Genomic DNA, 21,676 nt, shown 5'->3' on the forward strand with positions numbered 1-21,676 from the left:
AGAAACAATTGACAAGTGGCTCTATCCCCTTTCCCCGTCGCGATATAACCTTCGTGGTTGAAAACAACGTTAAACACCAAATAAAGAAAGAAAGAAAGCTGACAAAATGGTACCCCCCTCATGTGCAAATGCACGCAAAAAGACTCGCATGCCCCTTAAAGATCACAAGCTTCCAGCAAAAGTCCAGGGGTTTGAAAACACATATACCTAGCTAAAGCATTCACGCCGTAAAAGAATACGTCATTTCGCCTCAAATGTTATGGCACGCAAAACTCGCACCATAAAGTGATCATTTGAGTGTAAAGCTCAGGAACGCACTGAAGTATGCAGCCGGCATTCTCTACAAACAAAAGACACAAATGAAAGTCAAGATCACACCCCCATTGCCTATTCTGCTTGTTCCCCATGCTCGAGAACTCATTTGTAATATTTGAAGTTAAAATCTCTTGTGAGTAAGATTAGCTCAGTTAGTAAAGTGCCCGATCGCTTATCGTCACATTGGTGGTCACGAGCTGGAACTTCTCCATTGGCAGGTTTTTTTTAAGTTTTGTAAAAAACTTTGTAAAAAATATTCTGAACTCGTAATTCATGTATTTTATACATTTTTCTTCATTCCAAAGGTTTTGAATGATTTAATAAATCGAAATAATCAAAAAGTTGCATAATTATTGAGTACCCCAGCGGACGATTTCCCAGAATTACCCATTCTATTTATTTAATAACATCGGCTTTTGTGAAATGCCCTATGGGAATCACTGCGACTACACGAAATGGTGAGATAGACAGAACGTACAATACACAAATACGAACGGAGAAACTTGAGACCGACGAATCGACTCATGCTCGAGAACTCACATGTGATGTATGTTTGCAGTTCAATTCTCTATTTTCACCCAGAGAATTGTGTGGCGGGTTGGCTCATTGGTAGAACGCTAGCCCACTGACCCGGCGGTCTCCGGTTCAAATTCCGTAACTGGCAAGATTTGTTTCAAACTTTTTTTTCTAAATTTGTCAACTTTTCTTTTCTGAACTCTTTATGTTTTTGTATTTTATTCATTTGAATTTATTCCAAAGGTTTTGAGTCGTGTACTGAAAATCGAATATACACGTAGTGTGTAAGTGCACTTGGAACATATGGTGCGCCAAATAGATATTACTATCGTTAACTATATAGAGTTTTGAAACTATCGTTAACTGTTATATAGAGTTTCGAAACTATCGTTATCTGTTATATAGAGTTTCGAAACTATCGTTAACTGTTAAATAGAGTTATATCAATAACGCGTTCGTGCGCATTATTGCTAAAACTATGCATAACAGATAACGAGGGTATTGCAAAACGGCGGCATGGTGCACGCAAGTGATATTACTATCGTTAACTGTTATATAGAGTTTCTAAAACAATAGCGTAGGCGTGGTCGGATGTTTTGATGACGTTTTCCAGCAAAATGGCTGTGTCTTCAAACCGCACACGTGGAAAACGGTATGGCCGAAAGTACAAATGATATAATCAAGCTAATATTAAACGAACTCAACAATAATTTGAGAAGACGACAACAGAAGAACGGTCAAACATTTCCTAATGTTATAGTTTTAAAAATTGTGTTTCTAGTTGAAATGTACATTTTGTAGCAAAAAGACAGTTTCGCAATGGCATTTCAGGGTTTTCCCATTTGGGAATGATGCCGACGCGCTTTTGATAAAACTATTATTGAAACTCTATATAACAGCTAACAACAGTTTCGAAACTCTATATAACAGTTAACGATAGTTTCAAAACTCTATATAACAGTTAACGATAGTTTCTAAACCCTATATAACAGTTAACGATAGTAATATCAATTTGGCGCACCATAGGAACAGCTTTCCCAAAATCCCGTAGTCTATTTTTAGTACGGTCTGTTTGAAGGAAAGGTCAAAGGGCATATGTATAACCGCGCGTCAACTGAACGTAATGGTGGTTGAAGGCTTGTAGTTGTATCAGAGACTATAGAGTATACAGAGACGCGTCATCCTTCTTTGCGCTGCGGTGCGAAACTGAGACCGGCCAGCCCAGCGCGGGAAAAGAGCCACACCCTGCCGCACAAGGTAGCTCGCGTATAGCGGCTGCTGTCGGCTGTGTTTATATCACGTTTATATTAACATACTGTCTGTTCTGTCCGGCTGACAGTGCTGCAAAAAGTAACTGGATGAAAAAATATGTTTGTTTGTGAACATCCTTTTTAAATGACCATAAAAACACCGCAGAAAATGGTATAGATTAAAATTAAATCAAATTTTCTTAGGCAATATTCGCTGCATCGCTGTAGTTATGCAAACATGATTCAAGTCAGTCTCTTTTCACGAACTAACCGTCGTTATTTTTGTGTGTTTTAATCAAATACAAATACATACTGAATACATGGTCAGTTAAGCCTGAGAAAATATGTCAGGAATAAATCGTTTAACGAAATAGTTCCCGGTTAAATCGGTAACTAAGGCATTTAGTCAATTTGGTGTCGTCCCAGCACATCGAAACTGAAATGGGTTGTCAATTACACGGAGCTAAGAAGTTATCATGTAAGGAAAACTGTAAAATACAGCAACTTAAACCAGATTCTTGTGACCAAGCTGACTTTAAAGAATCTTGATCGATCGATGATTTTCTTATTTCTTTTCAGTTGCTTCTTTCTTGTTCAGAAAGCTCTCTCTCTCTCTCTCTCTCTCTCTCTCTCTTTTTTTTTTTTTTTTCTCTCTCTCTCTGAGTCAGTCACACACACACACACACACACACACACAAATTGAAATGAATTAACTAGGTACAGTCCGACTGGATGACAATTTGAACAGCATCGTCACAAGTACTCCAGTTTGAGAAGTTTTCGACTTTTCCGCTTGGACGAAGAAGAGAATCTGTTGTTAATTGTTGTCCTTCAAAACAAAATGATGCCTGATGTTAGTGAACAACTGCACAATCAGATTGTTGAGCTTGCACTGCGTAGAAGGACAGGTCAGTGACCCATTCATGTTTTTCTCCAAGCGAAGAATGATTCTTGTTCTGACTCGGTCCATGTGCAACAACTGCTCGGACTTTTTGAAACTCACTTCCATCAGCTCAACGAGTTGTTGGCTTGGAACGGTCAGGCCTTCAAGGCTTCGTGATCAGTTTCAAGTCAACTTTGCAGCAATACATTATGAAGATCGACATGATTGTGAGTACTTACAGGTAATCAGTGTGTTAATGATTACCATGCATGGTCGGTTTATTAGCATAGACGGATGACAAAATCGGCCTCAAATGGCCTCAATGAAGTGAAGTGCAGTGTGTTCAGTTGAGGCCACGGGGTCATATTCGTTAGATCCCCGCATCGTTAGATCCCCGTACCGATAGATCCCCGCATCGATAGATTCATGACCAATTTGCACAGACAGTTTGTACACAGTTCATAGATTCGTTTTTATTGATATATATTTGTGACTGACAGTGACAACATTCCTGCAGGTTTAGTCACATACCTGTCAAGTACTTTTGGCCTCTGACAGTATAAGAAACCATAGTTGGGGAATCAAAAATCATAGTTAATGCGTGGATCAGGATGTGGTTAAACGCACAAATTCAACTTCTCACGCATACACACTAAACCAATCAGATTGTTTTTCGCAAACTAAAAGTAAAACACATAAATTCCTTTCTACACAAACTGCTCTTTATTTACCACTACATGTAATACATTTACACTGCACTCTTGTTCGTTCATTTTTTTTCTCACTTGTCACTTGTGTTCTTTGTTGTATTCATCTGTGCAAATCTTTGCTTTGTCAATCATGCTGCCAGTCACCTTAAAATCATGGCAGCATGCATCAGAGTTAATTTTGACCTGCAAGAAGGCAGTCAGTGTGTCAGCTCCCAGACTGTGATCCAGCACTTGAAGGACTGCCAAATGGAAATTTATTCAACATTTTCCTCACACAGGCCACGTAGAACTGGCGCACATCATGCCAGAACTTCTGTTGTGTGGCTGGTGCAAGCTCCTCCTCAGAAATGAATGAACGGCAGTCCATGCCAGCAACAACAAAAAACAAAAAAATGCTGAAAATGCGTATGGTTTGAGGTATACGACGTAGGACCCCAAAAACACCGAAAAAACGTAAGAATTACGCAGAATGCGTAGGACTTGACAGGTATGTAGTCATAACATGTCAGTTTGTCACCCATGTTTTTTAGTTTAGTTCAGTTATTATCCCTTGATTTCTCTTGGGACATTTTGGGGGCCTTACCTGGGTAAGACAAGTCGCTGACTGAGTCGGGCCCAACCCCACCTAGTGCATGCTGAGTCCATGATGTGTATGTCGTCTGCATCCCATGTGGCAGCAAGCCTAATTGCTTGAATCGATCAATCAACTGATTGGGTGAGTGTTGATTGATTGGTCGACAATTATATTGATCGGGTGCCGATCGGGCGACTGAGCAAGTTATTTTCTCAATTATGATATAGAGGTGTGTTGCGACTAAAATGAAATGTAAATGGTTCAGGATCGTCCATTAGATTCTTTTAGAGGGCCAAGAACTGGATGATGTCACTTTATCATTCTATTGTACAGTTTGATTTTATCTAATCCAACAAGACAAATGACGTCATCAGCTTATCACTTAGTGACGTTTTTGTGCTCCTATAGCAACCTGCTTTGTAATTTATTTATTTATTTTATTTATTAAGGAGATTTCTATAGCGCATAACTAAAAGCACTATGCGCTTGTAATCTCTGAAAGAGAGATTAAAGTGTGTGATTTTTCGCGCCATTTGAGAGTAGTTTGGGTTGATGTGTTTTTGCTTATCATCTAAATGTAAACGCAAGTCACACGCACACATTTGACACACTCAAGTACATGCGTAAACACTGACAAACAAACACACGAGTAAACACACACACACGCATACTAATGGGATCTATCGATGCGGGGATCTAATGATGCAGGGATCTATCGATGCCAAAATATGTGAATTTGTATGGGGATCCATCGATGCGGGGATCTATCGATGTGGGGATCAAGTGATGTGGGGATCTAATGATGTGGGGATCTATGGGTGTGGGGATCTATAGAATGATACATACCCACTGGCCACGGTGGGTTTTGTTTATCATTTTGTCACACGACTGAACTTGGTTATAATATTCCTTTTGTATCACTGACCAGTACGTAACACTATGAACTCAATAGTCAGATGCTATTGTGTTGAGAACCTTCAATCTTGTACTTTTAGGCAGTCTGGTTTGCTGAGTACTTGACAATCAGTGTGGTATGATGATGTACGATTTGGTATGGCATAATTTTTGATTAACTGATTAACTTGATTGTTGTTTAAACAGCATTTTAATAAAAGAAAAAAATAAGCCTTTCAAAACTGTTCTTTTTTTCAGATGAAGCGACAGCGAAAGCTGAACCGTAAATATAATGGCGACGAATGGGACACTGGCGAGGACTTAGACCGGAAGAGAAACTTACATCGACTTCCCGAGGTAATTACAAATTGAGAATGTAGATCTTAATTTGGGCCCATGGATTTGGTGAATCAGATGCCAGTCTGTTCCAAACATCTTGACTGAGAGTAACAGAGCACGGGAAACATCCACAAAACTATAGTAGAATAATTGTATGTAAACATGTACACGGTGATCATTTCACCACTGTATCAGTGTATGATGTATTTTTGGATAAAACTTTAAAAGTCCCATGTGCTCCTTTGGCTTGCTCAATCGATCGATCTAACAATCCGACCATCAAATGGGACGATTCAACCAAAGGAGGTAATACCGTCAACCATATGTTTAATCAAACAGTCGTCCAACCAATCAAACGATCATAATGGCATGCTGAGCCTGGGGATTTGCTTACTCGCTTGGCATGTGAGATCTATCTTGAACGTGGCTACCCTGGTATGGGTGGGCGTGGGTAGTCCAAGCGCACCGATACCAACGAGCCTAGTTCCCTACGTGCATGGGGTTTGAACCCTGAGAATTGGTTGTTGCGATTGTGATAGAGAGCCATTCTGTCCCTGAGCTTGCTTGCAAGTTTCGTGTGAGTGTATAGTCAGGGAAAGATAGCTGAGAGTAGAAACAGAGCGGAAGAGCAAGATGCTAATGCGAGATGCATGTTGACATGCATCCACGTACAACAATCAACACGTATGCACACTCGGACATGAGAATAGGAAGAGAGTTGAGAGACAGGATACGGATGCCAGACAGACACTGAGACATAGATGACACGCAATAGGCATCTTACATGCACACTCGCTCTGAGACATACACCAGACGGAGATGTAGAGTTCTCAATAGCATATATATAATGTTGGTTCTTCTTTTTTTTTATTTTATTTTTTTTATTCTCTTTTTGTACATTTTTTTTTTACATGAATATGCTGTACATTACAGGACATCACCTAACCGAAAGGACAGAATCATATAACAGAAAAGCACACTTGGACAATTACAACATACATGGGGTGGGAAGATGGAATGGGGAGGGGGGGATTCAGCGGTTTGGTGGTCGCATTATCAAAAGGTTTTAAGAACGAAAAAACCTAAGGGTTACATCAAAACGTGCATATACAGGCGCCAATCCTTGTAGAATTTATCTACTGTATTATTCACAACTGCGTTATACTTTTCACAAACAAATCTTTGCTTACAGTTTCTACTAAATGTCTGAAAATGAGGGGTCTTTTTGTTCATTTTGGAAATATATACATGGTGTTTGGCACAGATTAATAACACATCAAAAGCTTTATCGGTGACTACATTGTTCGCCACTCCAAGAAGAACCAGTTCTTTAGACAGTTTTAAATTGTCGCAATGGGTGCAGTTCGCCTTTAGCCAATTTACAAATTCTATCCAAAAAGTCTGCACTTTATCACACTCCCAAAACATATGTAAAAGGGTTTCTTCATTTCTACCACAAAATGTACACAATGACGTATCCACAATTTTTCGCAAAAATAGAAACCTTTCTGTGGGCAAAATTCTGTACAATAATCGGTACTGGAACCATCTCAGACAAGTGTCATTTGTTAATTGTTTTAAAAACATGTTGAAAAATATCCTTCTTATCTAACAAACTGTTTAAAGATTCAGACCATTTTTCGATACATTTTGGGACCGTAGTATGTTCAATCAGTTTTTTGTAAATAAGTTGTGTCTTACCTTTACAAATACATTTCCACACAATGGGCTCTGTCATAATAAAATGTTTATCAAATTCTAAGCCGATTTTTCTCTGATATTTCTTAACAGCCTGGATTACACCTTGATACAATACAAAATCGCCTCGCACATTTGGATATTTGATTTTAAACGCATTATAGGATAAGTATCCATTTTGTCCCAAAATATGACCAATCTGAGCTATTCCATTGTCGATCCAATTTTGAATGTACACTGTCTTTTTATCTCTCCGAATATTAACATTATAATGTAAACATTCTGATACAAAATCGTTAAAGGTTATAGGGTCACATTTTCCATGTAGTTTCTTATAATGTTTAAAAACATTGGTCCAAAATGGGTTTTCCATTCTCTGCATCAAAACATTTGCAAATTCCTCTCCTCTCATATTAATTGTTGTAACAGATGGACATGCTTTAAACAATAGTCTTGATATTAATCCAGTAAGACCATCAACTCTTTTTAACCAAACAATTTTTAGAGATGACAGAAAACTTTTCACGTCAATCATCTTTAATCCTCCATCTTCATAGGGTTGGGTGACCGTAGTTCTTTTAATTTTATCTCTTTTTCCATCCCAAAGAAATTTGAAAAAAATATTATTTAACTCCATCATAAACTGTTCGTCTGGATCAGGTAAATTAGTAAACAAATGTGTCAATTTGGAAATAGCCAAGGTTTTTAGGACTGTTATTTTACCAAAGGGTGTTAGGTTCCTTCTGGTCCATGAATTCAGAAGTTTTTGAATTTGAATGTTGGTTCTTCAATAAGTCAAGGGCGCCACGAGTTGCGCCGTCAGTATCAAGACATCAATGCAGACAAATCAACATCACATGCGTCTTAGTCCACTTACATCGTGCGAGACAGGCATCAATCATCATTTCTACTTAGCACGAGTAAAGTACAACATAGGAAAACATTATTTTCATTTATACTCAAGCACATAAGTTATGAGAAGAAGAAAATTGAACCACTAAGAACCACTAAAACAGTAGAATATTACAAACATGGCATGCATGCAAACGATTGGTAGACATCTGTACTTATTAAAGTTCAATGAAAAAAATACATCAAGTTACATGGGCAGGTAACTTCATATGTTTTACTGAAATATGGAAATATGTGTTGCCTTTCAGAAAGAATGGGAGATCGAAGACGTATTGGACTGACTGGCCCCAACGGAGATGAGGAGGTGCTCGCCAAGTGGAAGAGGAAGGAGTGGGAGGGAAAGAACTCCTGGGTGTCGCTGGAACACAACCCAGGACTTGCAGCCTACCTGGCCCTTAACCGGGCAAACCCGCACAGCAGCAGTCTTGCTGCCGGAGACCGGGTTGCTGCGTTGCCTGCAGATGATGATTATTATCTGCGGCTCCTGCAGCAAGCGGTCTTTGACAACCTTGGCGAGCCACGACCAACGCCAGATGGCAATATGGGCTGCAGGACAAGGCTGTCTGTGACGGTGCCATTCAATACGGATAGTTTTGATAGGCACTTCCGTCACATGACGAAGTTCGTTTCTGGGAAAGGAAATGTTCCCAGGTGCTACGTGAGTCCTCAAAAGGTGTGTACCAAGATCAACTGTGATGCAAGTTCCAGTGCATGTAGTGTCAATTCAATTCAATTTTAATCTCACGACCCACTTGGAGTATAAGAGAAGGGGGGGGGGGGGGGGGGCAATGGTTATTTACAACGACAGGAAAACGTATGTACATAATAAGAAGAAATATAAATATAAAGAAGAGGATACTGATTTAACAAGAACACTCACGAAATGGGAAACAAATAAAAGGAATATAGTTAGAGAGAACGTGAGCATGGCGGAATAAATGAAATCGGGGGAGTGCCCAAAGAACAATAATGCATGCATAGAGATAACTCAAGTCAGAGCATAGCATTAGACAATGACTGCATGGTAAACATTGAGTGTTTCACAAATTTTGTTGAATCAGTACCATGTGTTGTTGCAATATCAAAGACATATATATATATTAGGCATACACACAAAAAGTTTGTTAAATGTAACAATGCTAAAACAAATAGGTTAGGTACTCGATAGGGATTTGTGTGTGGACTCATACTCACTCTTTTTATTCTATTCCCAAGGGTGAAAGAATAAGCAGTGTTGTTTGTTTACATCCTCCCCTTGCCCCACCCATAACAATGAAAAGGAACAACTTGAAAATGGAATATGGAGTGAGGCCCCTTGAATCGTCTGCTACTGTTCAGTGTTTTGACGAAAATGCTTTGCATTGTTGGCTTTCCTTTAATTTGGTCAGAAGTGTTTGTAAATATTGCTTGCCATTCAAAGATTTCTCGGTAGGTCCATGCCACCAGTTACGACTAATTGTGAAATAATACTGGGTATTCAAACTATTCCGTTATGATAATTGTGAAATAATACTGGGTATTCAAACCAATCAGTTACGATAAAGTGAAATATCGTACTGGGTATTCAAACTAATCTGTTTTGTTGTAGAGTATTACAAATTGTTTTCTTCTTCTGTTGCAACAGATCATCTCGGTGCTGGGGAGGACATACTGTCGACGACCAGCCAGACACACTACCTCAGAGATGAGGATCAATCCTATGCACTTGGTATCACTGTCATGGGGTTATACCGAAAGGTACCATTACGACCACAGTGCATGTGAAAGGTAAGCGATACATCAAAGGAAAATGTTTATTTGCACAGCCCTTAGCACCACTGTCATTGTCTCTGTTACCTTACTGTGTACACAAATGCAGAACATGTTTATTGTGACAGCCCTTAGCACCACTGTCATTGTCTCTGTAGTGCTACCTTACTGTGTACACACATGCAGAACATGTTTATTGTGACAGCCCTTAGCACCACTGTCATTGTCTCTGTAGTGTTACATTACCGTGTACACAAATGCAGAACATGTTTATTGTGACAGCCCTTATCACCACTGTCATTGTCTCTGTAGTGTTACATTACTGTGTACACAAATGCAGAACATGTTTATTGTGACAGCCCTTAGCACCACTGTCATTGTCTCTGTAGTGTTACCTTACTGTGTACACAAATGCAGAACATGTTTATTGTGACAGCCCTTATCACCACTGTCATTGTCTCTGTTGTGTTACATTACTGTGTACACAAATGCAGAACATGTTTATTGTGACAACCCTTAGCACCACTGCCATTGTCTCCGTTACCTTACTCAGTTACTGTGTACACAAATGCAGAACATGTTTATTGTGACAGCCCTTAGCACCACTGCCATTGTCTCCGTTACCTTACTCAGTTACTGTGTACACAAATGCAGAACATGTTTATTGTGACAGCCCTTATCACCACTGTCATTGTCTCTGTAGTGTTACATTACTGTGTACACAAATGCAGAACATGTTTATTGTGACAGCCCTTAGCACCACTGTCATTGTCTCTGTAGTGTTACCTTACTGTGTACACAAATGCAGAACATGTTTATTGTGACAGCCCTTATCACCACTGTCATTGTCTCTGTTGTGTTACATTACTGTGTACACAAATGCAGAACATGTTTATTGTGACAACCCTTAGCACCACTGCCATTGTCTCCGTTACCTTACTCAGTTACTGTGTACACAAATGCAGAACATGTTTATTGTGACAGCCCTTAGCACCACTGCCATTGTCTCCGTTACCTTACTCAGTTACTGTGTACACAAATGCAGAACATGTTTATTGTGACAGCCCTTAGCACCACTGCCATTGTCTCCGTTACCTTACTCAGTTACTGTGTACACAAATGCAGAACATGTTTATTGTGACAGCCCTTAGCACCACTGCCATTGTCTCAGTTACCTTACTGTGTACACAAATGCAGGATTGGCGTTGTGAACGCAGGATTGGCGTTGTGGATGTCAAAAGAAACACACTGAGTCTGACCTTTACCTGGGCAAAATAAATTGTCACTGCACCAGAATATCAAATGAACACAACTTTAGTTTGTAAACTTGCTATATGTTGCACAAGAATATCAAAGCTAGCATCCACGTGTAATTACATTTTTAAAGCACTCAAACAATGTACCTATCATCCTCACTAAATTTTCATGTAAACTAGCAGTGCCTACCCAGCATATTGCGTGGGCCTACCCGCCGTCTCGCATGGGTTTAGCTCGCTGGCACTCGCTCGTGGCTCCTGTGATACACAAACCAAAAGTATGCCCTTAGTAAGTGCCTGTGGTCTCAGAAAGTACCAAAACATGTTGAGCGTGTGGGCGCCTGATCCAATACTGCAGCATAGACACTGACACACACACGGTACTAGGGACAGATGGATGTTTTGATTGATGGAATGAACGAAATGCGCTGAGTTATCAGTCCTGACATTGCTGTTCCTTTCATTAAAAAAGATGTCTCTGTGTTTCAGATGCACTTGGACAATTGCCAAATCTGCCAGCAGGCCTCAGAAATGTGTGTCAGTGCGGAGGATGTTGCCTTCAGATCCAACCATCACCTTGACATTGTCAAGGATGATGGTTAATATCCTTGTGGCAACAAAATAAAGGTATGACAAGTTTGTAGTTCTTACAACAATAAGGATAACTGCTTTTGCACTTGCCCAACAAATTTACAGTTTTGGATTTGATTGGATTGGGTTGGATAAGATTTACAGTCCAGTGAGCTTACCCTCATGGAAATTCGGGCTGCTTTCTCCCCGGGGAGAAATGTTTCCTGAGACTTAATGCCGTGTGAGATGGAATTTTTTTACTTTATTCCAAGTCCCACGGGTATTTGATGGACATTTTTATCTATGCCTATACAATTTTGCTAGGAAAGACCCTTTTGTCAATCGTGGGATCTTTAACGTGCACACCCCAATGTAGTGTACACGAAGGGACCTCGGTTTTTCGTCTCATCCGAAAGACTAGCACTTGAACCCACCACCTAGGTTAGGAAAGGGGGGAGAAAATTGCGGCCTGACCCAGGCCTGAACACGCAACCTCTCGCTTCCGAGCGCAAGTGCGTTACTACTCGGCCACCCAATCAATGGCAGCTGAAATGTTCTCTGTCTTGTTTTCTGATTTCTAACATAAGTAATACCAAAGAGACTCAGACTGCTTAAGTGTCATCTTCATCTCCCGTCTCATCAGATTCTTCCATATCTGCTTCTTCTTCACTCTCCTCTCCTTTTTCCCTCTCCTCTGCTTCTTCTTCCATGTCCTCTGCTTCTTCTTCACTCTCCTCTGCTTCTTCTTCACTCTCCTCTGCTGGATCCGCTTGTTGGGGAGCTGGACCCGCTTGTTGGGGAGCTGGACCCGCTTGTTGGGGAGCTGGACCTGCTTGTTGGTGAGCTGGACCCGCTTGTTGGGGAGCAGGACCTGCTTGCTGGGGAGCTGGACCTTAATGAAATGGAAAACAAACACACAGCATACAGACACTTGGGCAACAAGACGGAAGTAATGATGGTGCATGCTTGCATTTTCAACATGCATGTCTTTATTGAGAGGCCCAAGAGGGCCTCTCATATGGATTCACGTAGAATGTGCAGTAAGGAGACTTCTCATCCCACTGCGTCAAGATTTGTTCTTGGGTGAAAGTCGTATGAGTTAGTTCCCCTTTATGATAATCTCAAACCAGCAGTTTGTTGTCGTTAATCTCAAAGTGCATTGGATGAGCGCACCTTGTGCTCGGCAATCTGGGGTACTCTGTTGTAATTCAATTGAAAGTGCATTGGAGAAGCGCACATTTTGCTTGGCAGTCTGTGGTACTCTGTTGTAATTCGATTGAAAGTGCATTGGAGGAGCGCATTTTTTGCTCGGCAGTCTGGGTACTACAATACATGTACCATTCAAACAAAAATGTATCAATACATCAACACTTTTGGGCCTCGTGTTGACGTTTGGGTCAACTGAATTTCTTGTTTAGCATTCAATTTGCTTCTATGCACATCTGTAATATTTAAACTGGACGGTTTTTTTTCTTCTTCTGCATACCATAATAGTTATAATGAATTGGATGAGCTAAGCAAAAATGTGATTGCTCAACTGCCCCCTTGATTAAGTTTTGTAAGCAATTTTCCAAAGCTCAGTTTATGTTATTTTGAACAGAGAAATAGGATTTAAAATATCACCTGTGGGGTGTGCCAGGTAGTACATGATCCTGTTTTCATGCTCCAGGATCTGTAGAGAGAGAACAAATATATAGATGTTACATGTCAGGTTTTAAGAAGTACATGAGCCTGTTTTCATGCTCCAGGATCACAAGAGAGAGAAAAAAAGAAGCTTACACACTTCTGACATTTCATTCATTTTGTCTTGAGCACAAGCAACTGAACATAACCCTACAAATTCAGTGGTATACAACTTAAACAATCTGTCACATAACTCAGTTCAATGGCAATGCACTTTCTGTCCGGGGGTGGGGGTGGGGGGTGGGTGGATTAGCCAGTGAAATAAAAAATATATAAAAAAGACAAAACACCTGTTTGGTGACCATCTTGCGCTGTTTCCCTCCTTGTCTGCTGGAGCCTTGAAAGTACACGAGGTGCTGGTCGTAGTTTTTTCTTTCGACCTGTGTCACACCGATGTCTGGCAGGTACTTGTACCTCCGTAGTGCCTCGTGTACATGGTACACCAGTACTGTGAACAAATACAAATAGTTCATGTTATTTCATTCACTGTATTAATGTGGGGGTCTGTCAGTTCATCATAAATAAAACCACCTCGGTGGCCTTGGTGTTAAGGCGTCCGTCTCGAGGGTGGAAGGTACGGGGTTCGATCCCCGGCCGGGTCATACCAATGACTTTAAAAGTGCTAATCTAGCAGCTCCCCGCCAGGCGCTTGGCATTATGGGTACAGTTCTAGGACTGAGTTGGCCCGGTGCCAGTATACTGTGACTGGACGGTATAGCAGCCTGTGTTGCGACTGCTATTCTAGTGTTGTCGCAGCACGTTAACTTGTCTAAAGCAGCACCACCCTGAGATGATCCTACGTGATTGACTGGACGTTAAGCACCATCGAAATGGAAAATCTTAAATAAACACAGCATTGTAGACATTGGTATACCCATTCGCTAAAAATAAAGTGATTAAATCAAACTACCTCACAAGTTCTAAAACAAATACGGTTTGAGGAAAAATCAAAGAGTAACCAATGTCAGTGGTAGGGGCAGCTGTAGGATATGTTCCACAGAAACATGAGGCAATATACCAAGCCCAAACAAAGGACAACATTCAGACTGACCAAACAGGTCCCAACAAAAAGAGAGTAACATTTGTGGATATTTATGCAATTGTAGTCACTCTTGACATAAATCCTCTGATTGGAGTACAGAGAACGATACATCTAATCAGACTGATGGAATTAATAATTCCAACTCGCATTAGTTATATAATCGGGTGGTAGGCTTTTTCTGGAAAACCTTTGTCTGGAAACCCGGTTTCTGGAACCTCATTTGCTGGAATCCCGTTGTCTGGAATCTCTTTTGCTGGAATCTGCCTTGTGGTATGTTAAATGCTTAACTACCTGGAAAACAGTTTGCTGGAAAACATCTCTTATTTAGACAGTTTGAACCGGAGTTTCGCCTCTCTTAGCCTACGAATTGGGTCACGTTAATTCGACATGTAGGTCACGCTGTGACGTCATAATTGTGCACTCAAGCGTGTCACTACCCGGGAGAGAAGATTTTGTTGTCCGTTTTCGGGGACTTTTCCTTTTGCGATTTTTTAGATCGTAAACTGAAGGGGTTCAGGTCTTTTAATTTGTACCCGCATCCTGTGATTTAGGGTTAGGAACCCACATCCTGTGATTTAGGGTAAGGGTTAGCCCGGGTAAGTGTTTGGAACATACCAAACCCATACCCGGGCTTACCCTAACCCTAAATCACAGGATGTGGGTTCCTAACCCTAAAGTCACATGACATCACAACAAAGATTCCAGCAAAGGTGATTCCAGCAAACAGTTTTCCATCAAACGGTTTTCCAGACAAAGAGATTCCAGCAAAGGCGATTCCAGACAACGGTTTTCCAGATAAAGCTGCCCTCCCATATAATCATATTCAATGCTGTTCAACCAGACTATTAAACCCAGTTAGATATCTCCCTGTGCTTTGAGAGATTTACCAATCGAATACTTCTGTCCACGGTGAATAGTCGCAGAAAAAATCACATGTTTTACAGACTTTAAACTCCACAAAACTTGACATGTATGTAAGGAATGACATCTTCTGTAAATGTGTGCTCTTTGAACTGTCCAGCCCAGTCCTTGGCAGCCTCATGGAATTGCTGTGGCGTCAGCATATTCGGAGTGTCGGGACGAGCCTTAGCAGCCACCATCAGGTCCTTGAAGCCATCCCACACCATCTGAATAGCTGCTGGGTCCACGATCTGGACAGCCTCTCTGCCCTGTTCTGCTTCTGGGGCAGCACCGTCAACAAGAATTCTCTGCCGTCGCGGTCCATGAGTTGCCACAAGCACCGCCTGTAATGTTCGACGACAAAGATTTTACCCTTGATACTCACTCATCTACCATATCTGGCAACGAAATATGTTTAAGAAATGTGCACTGTGGGGTGACGTTATGTCAAAACATTGCTTCTATACATTCTGCACAAGTGTCTGGATATCCCAACACCGTTTTTAGCTCATTTTGATTGTATTGACCAAATTTACAAATGGGTCAGAACAGAAAGCTCACAATGAAATTAATGATGAATGCTCTTACCTGCTCATCCAGAGAAAGGTGGTGCCTCCAAGACCAACAATGCCTTTGGGGTTGTTCTGGGCAGCACTCGAGCAGTCTTCTGTTGAAGAGCCTCTTTCAAAGCCGGCTCGGGCACAGACTGTAGCTTGATTATGTTCAAGGGGCCCCGGTCCAACACTCTGACAATGGGGAGCTTGTCAAGAACAATCTGAAGTTGGTCACCTGTACAGCGATGAACAAGTAAACTGTTCATTTAAAAATCCATGTAGTAAATGTGATGTTTATTTTGAACAGTGCAAAAGCTACGACTTATTTTCATTGACAACTGAACAAACCACCCCAAGATAGATTTCTGGTTGTATGTTATTTTTCTGTTGTTGTAAACATCATCATTTGAAAAACATTTCCACAAACCGTTGAGTTGCGTCCAGGTATTGATACTGTTCTTCCCGTCATCTCCCTGTGTCTCAATGAACTGGAAATCGATTTTTATGTTCTTCAGTTCATCCTGCAGCCGTGTCTTGTTGCCTTGGTACAGACAGAAGGTCACCACCTGCAAGCATTGACAATACTATGAAGTTTAAAAAAGAAAAACCAATGTCAAGGAGATAAGCTAACAAACACTCTGTCAGATTGTCCAAAAGCTGAATACTATTTGAGAAAAAAATGTTGGTCCCAAACGGACAATATCATCATTGTACTTTTCATTTAGTGTACATTGAAAGACTTTTGTACTCTCCAATCTTCAAACAAAAGTTAAATCATGAACAAAACATACTCTCCGACCTTCAAAACTAAAGTGTTTTCAAAATATCAAATGTTTCGAGTGCAGTTTGTGTTACTTTGATAATCATGTATGTCCTCACGGTCCAGCTATTCAAGTGTCAGAATTGGGGCTAGTCAGGTAGTGGAGAAATCGTCCTGGAATGGGTTGGTGTAATACCACCACCATACCTGAGCTCGTCTCCCCATCTGCTATATACTGTCATAGATAAATAGTCATAATAATTAATAGTCGATATAAACCTTTTATTTCTTGTCTAATTTATAAGTCAATTATCATGAATACAGATCTCTGAAACATTGTTATTAATTTCATCTTTTATTATGGTACCCTCTCTTCCATATGAGTTATGACTGTGGGCTGCATAATTAATGATTTGGTGATCTTGTAATTTTATGCCAAAATTGAAAGTCATGTGACCTGGTTGAGGAGTTTGTTTGTAATCCTCATGCGGAGATGCAACTCGTCAGGGATCATTCTCTCATAAGGTATGAAGGGAAGAAGGTCCCTCTGTATGTAGCCAAGGGACTCTGCACAGTTTGGCTGGAGGCACTCGTCTTGCCGTTGAGCTGTGCGTTGGACACCCCAATCCTCTGTATTAAGAAAAGGACAGGAAAAAATTAGCTTGAGAACTTTCAATGACTTTCAATGATTTGTGTATCTATAAGGATTGATAATGATACGAATAAATACAAATATATATATCATTTTTGCATCAACTTACTGGAAAAGTCGGCAATGTCATCTTTTGAGCAATAACACCATGGACAAAAGTATTTCGCATTTGCTGCGTTTATTCCCTTGATCAGAGCCATGGCCTTCCAGTCGAAGCACAGCAACCTGTTAAGGAAAAAAAAGTGACAAACTGACAAAATATGCCTTTTCAGTTTTCAACACATTTTTTTGTGTGGGCAAAACAAAACAAATCTTACTTTTTAGATGTGTCAAAAATGGGTGTGTTGAAAGAGTTAAAGTGGGTGCCTTATTCCAAAGACAATTACAAAGCAATGTTTCCCCAGAGTCAAGTTAGTTTGAAATGGAACATAAGAAGTGTCCACATGGTGATATGGCCAACCAACTTTACACTTCTTTTTCGTGGAAAATGTCCCAACATGTAATAGTAACAATACAACAATGAAAATTTGCTTTTTGAAAACGTAATCCACACATGGAAAAGTACATGTTTCATACCAGGCCACTTTTACAGTTTTCCCTTTGACCTGGTAGCCGTGTGTAGCTGCTTGTTGCATCTCCTGCATTGTTTGTCTGGATGCCGTTTCAAAGGTTCTTCTGTCTTCTTTCCCTGTGTTAGACCAAATGAAAACAAGTCGCGTAAGGCGAAAATACAACATTTAGTCAAGTAGCTGGTCGAACTCACAGAATGAAAGTGAACGCAACGCAACGCAGCAAGACCGTATACTCGTAGCATCGTCACTCCACCGCCCGTGGCAAAGGCAGTGCCAGTGGAATTGACAAGAGCGGGGTATTCGTTGCGCTGAGAAGGATAGCACGCTTTTCTGTACCTCTCTTCGTTTTAACTTTCTGAGCGTGTTTTTAATCCAAACATATCATATCTATATGTTTTTGGAATCAGGAACCAACAAGGAATAAGATGAAAGTGTTTTTAAATTGATTTCGAAAAAAAAATTTGATAATAATTTTTATATATTTAATTTTCAGAGCTTGTTTTTAATCCAAATATAACATATGTATATGTTTTTGGAATCAGAAAATGATGGGAAATAAGATGAACGTAAATTTGGATCGTTTTATAAAAAAAATATTTTTTTTACAATTTTCAGATTTTTAATGACCAAAGTCATTAATTAATTTTTAAGCCACCAAGCTGAAATGCAATACCGAAGTCCGGGCTTCGTCGAAGATTACTTGACCAAAATTTCAACCAATTTGGTTGAAAAATGAGAGCGTGACAGTGCCGCCTCAACTTTCACGAAAAGCCGGATATGACGTCATAAAAGACATTTATCAAAAAATGAAAAGAACGTCTGGGGATTTCATACCCAGGAACTCTCATGTCAAATTTCATAAAGATCGGTCCAGTAGTTTAGTCTGAATCGCTCTACACACACACACACACGCACGCACGCACATACACCACGACCCTCGTCTCGATTCCCCCTCTACGTTAAAACATTTAGTCAAAACTTGACTAAATGTAAAAAGAAACAAACACTTATCAACATGAAAAAAAAGGAACATAACATGATAAACTGTTTCACATCACTATGAATGTTTTACGAGAAATATATGAGCTTAGTTCTTTCTTTATTCACTGAAAGATAAATCCAGTAGAATTCACTCATACTGTTATTGTCATATTTTGTTTCTGGGAGTCCAGAGGGACATTACCTCTTTTTATTCTGCCTGTCTTTAGACAGACAGAATTTTAGAATAGGGAGATACGACGTGGATCTGTGTGTAGTAGTAGTAGTGTGCCGCGGAAGTGCCGACTCAAATGTGTGACCGCTAATTCCTTTGATACCTGTGTACCGAACAAGCCGCCGTTTTGCATGTTGCTTTAACTCACAAATTCTGTGTTGTACCCTTGATTTTCCAAACAACACTCAAACAGTTTCAAAACTTTGAAAGTGGCGAAATCTCTTATCAAATCACGCTGAGCACAGGAAGTCACGTTAAACCACGACAAGTGACTGACGTAAAACTCCTAGACTTGGTCAACCGTGAATGACAGGCAGAATCTTCATGTGACGCGTCACCTTGTTTTTTATTGTTTCCCAAATTTACATTCTAGGAGTAGAAGAGCCGTGAGGGGAATTTGTACCTTTCCTTCTCACTGGTGGGGACAAGTGGAGGATTTATGTCTTTGCATTTACTTAATATCATATATATGCTGCTCCATAATAAGAGACAAATGTGTACTTTCTCTGTGTGTGTATATATATACATATATGTGTGTGTGAAAGATAATGATGGAGCAAGTGTAATTAATACAAACTCAATCACAAAATTTAGCACCTACCCATATACAAAACCAATGTGAGTTCATCATTGGGGGAGCTTTTCCGGGTGTACCGTCCATTTTCGACTGGCGGAATCAGTTTGCACACCGCCCTCACAGAATCTTTGTTTTTTGTTATTTTTGCACCATCACTGGCAAAGCGCAGCCAGATGGTGATGGTGTCTTCCACGGTGTTCAGCAGTGGTCTGTTTTCTGCAAGGTCCAAGAGGTAATGGATCATCTCGGGGATCTGTCTCATGCACCCGTCCCGTATCTGTCCGTGATACAAAAAAATGCATTTAAACATACGTTTTTGGCATGTTACATAAAAATACATTTCATAGAAAAAAAGGCAGTTTTTTTATATGATTATGACTCAATGAGAACAGTTTACCAGAATGTATGCAGCCATGTTCCAGGCATTATTTGCAAACTTGAATTACGTGTGTGTGATTTACTAAAGTACACACTTATGATTTGCTAACCTATTGGCCGAGTTTAAGTGAAAGTTTGTTATTTTTTTCTTTCACATTGTTTAACGTCTAGCTGACTACACAGACCCGTCTCGAGACTGACGTCCTTAAGTTGGTTATTTGTGTCATTGACAATGCAATGCTGAACGGTAATAAACATGAAGGAATATCCTTATAATCAACAAACAAAATACTAGCACATAAACATCCCAAAAGATAAAAACAACAACAACAAACAAGGCGCAAAGCACTCCAATATTATTATTTCAGCATTGTATTGTCAATGACACAAATAACCAACTTAAGGACGTCAGTCTCAAGAAGGGTCTGTGTGGTCAGCTAGACGTTAAACAATGTGAAAGGAAAAAATAACAAACTTTCACTTAAACCACTTCACACGAAAGCTTTCCCGTTACAACATCAACATTATCACCACCATACATTTCCTCCCCTCCCGTCCCGTCCCACCGTAATATTCTTTCTGTCTAAAGACTGAAAGAATAAAAACAAAGCAAAATTATAAATGACTTACTCCATGGAGAGGAGATATGTCGAAGCTTGTTCCCAACCTCAGGGATTCTGCATTGAGAAATTTTTCTGGAGGAATCTGGAGTCCAGCTTGCATTCTCAGGGCCTGCAGGGCTTTGTAGGAAATCCTGTGTGTATCCTTGACCCTGAGGATCTTGTGGGTAGACTCCATTCTCTCTTCAGCCTTTGTTCCGTCATCTGCTTGGGGTTGGCCTTTCACTTGAAATGTATATTTATCGTGATCTGCAGTTTCGATTGTTACTGATGCACATGTGTCCACAGAAGTGTCTGCAAATATAGTTTTCAAAACCTGTTTCATTTGTTTTTTGCGATTATATCGCCCCTGTCTGCCCATAGCTGAGTGGCGTAGCCATTGTTTGGCAAATGTCCTGTCTTTAACTTCCTTGCGACACTTGGCAAGTTTCTCTTTTAATTTTAAAAGTTGTGCTTCTTTCTTTCGCAGTTCTTGTTGTAGTTGAGTGTTGGCTTGCTCTTTTATAGCTAGTTCAGCTTGAACTCGTTGAATATGTTGGTTACGAAATTGTATTTGTTGTTGTTGAACACCTATTGTGTACTGGAGGTGATGATAATATGCCATTTGTGGATGATGAATTAATGCTTGACTATGAACGAAATTGTATTTGTTGTTGTTGAACACCTATTGTGTACTGGAGGTGATGATAATATGCCATTTTGTGGATGATGAATAAATGCTTGACTATGAAATTCAACTTGTTTCCGTTTTCAACCATGTTGTATCCACATCACTGAGAAGCAATATATGTCGCTTCATCTGAAAAAAAGAACAGTTTTGAAAGGCTTATTTTTTTTTCTTTTATTAAAATGCTGTTTAAAGAACAATCAAGTTAATCAGTTAATCAAAAATTATGCCATACCAAATCGTACATCATCATACCACACTGATTGTCAAGTACTCAGCAAACCAGACTGCCTAAAAGTACAAGATTTAAGGTTCTCAACACAATAGCATCTGACTGGAGTTCAAATGTAGTGTTACGTACTGGTCAGTGATACAAAAGGAATACATGTATT

General features: G+C 40.0%; 1 protein-coding gene across 1 annotated transcript; it reads right to left on the reverse strand.

The window, feature by feature from the left end:
* Positions 1–12,277: 12,277 nt before the first annotated feature.
* Positions 12,278–21,374, reverse strand: LOC138952526 (uncharacterized). Its single transcript, XM_070324215.1, has 10 exons — positions 20,628–21,374; positions 19,644–19,896; positions 17,357–17,531; positions 16,725–16,731; positions 16,273–16,411; positions 15,918–16,080; positions 15,350–15,645; positions 13,640–13,797; positions 13,290–13,338; positions 12,278–12,558 (listed from the first exon to the last, which is right to left on the reverse strand). The coding sequence occupies exons 1-10, from the start codon at positions 21,219–21,221 to the stop codon at positions 12,278–12,280; spliced, it is 2,115 nt and encodes a 704-aa protein (XP_070180316.1). The 5' UTR covers positions 21,222–21,374.
* Positions 21,375–21,676: the final 302 nt, after the last annotated feature.

Source organism: Littorina saxatilis, linkage group LG2 (assembly GCF_037325665.1).
Source record: "Littorina saxatilis isolate snail1 linkage group LG2, US_GU_Lsax_2.0, whole genome shotgun sequence".
Taxonomy (NCBI): domain Eukaryota; kingdom Metazoa; phylum Mollusca; class Gastropoda; order Littorinimorpha; family Littorinidae; genus Littorina; species Littorina saxatilis.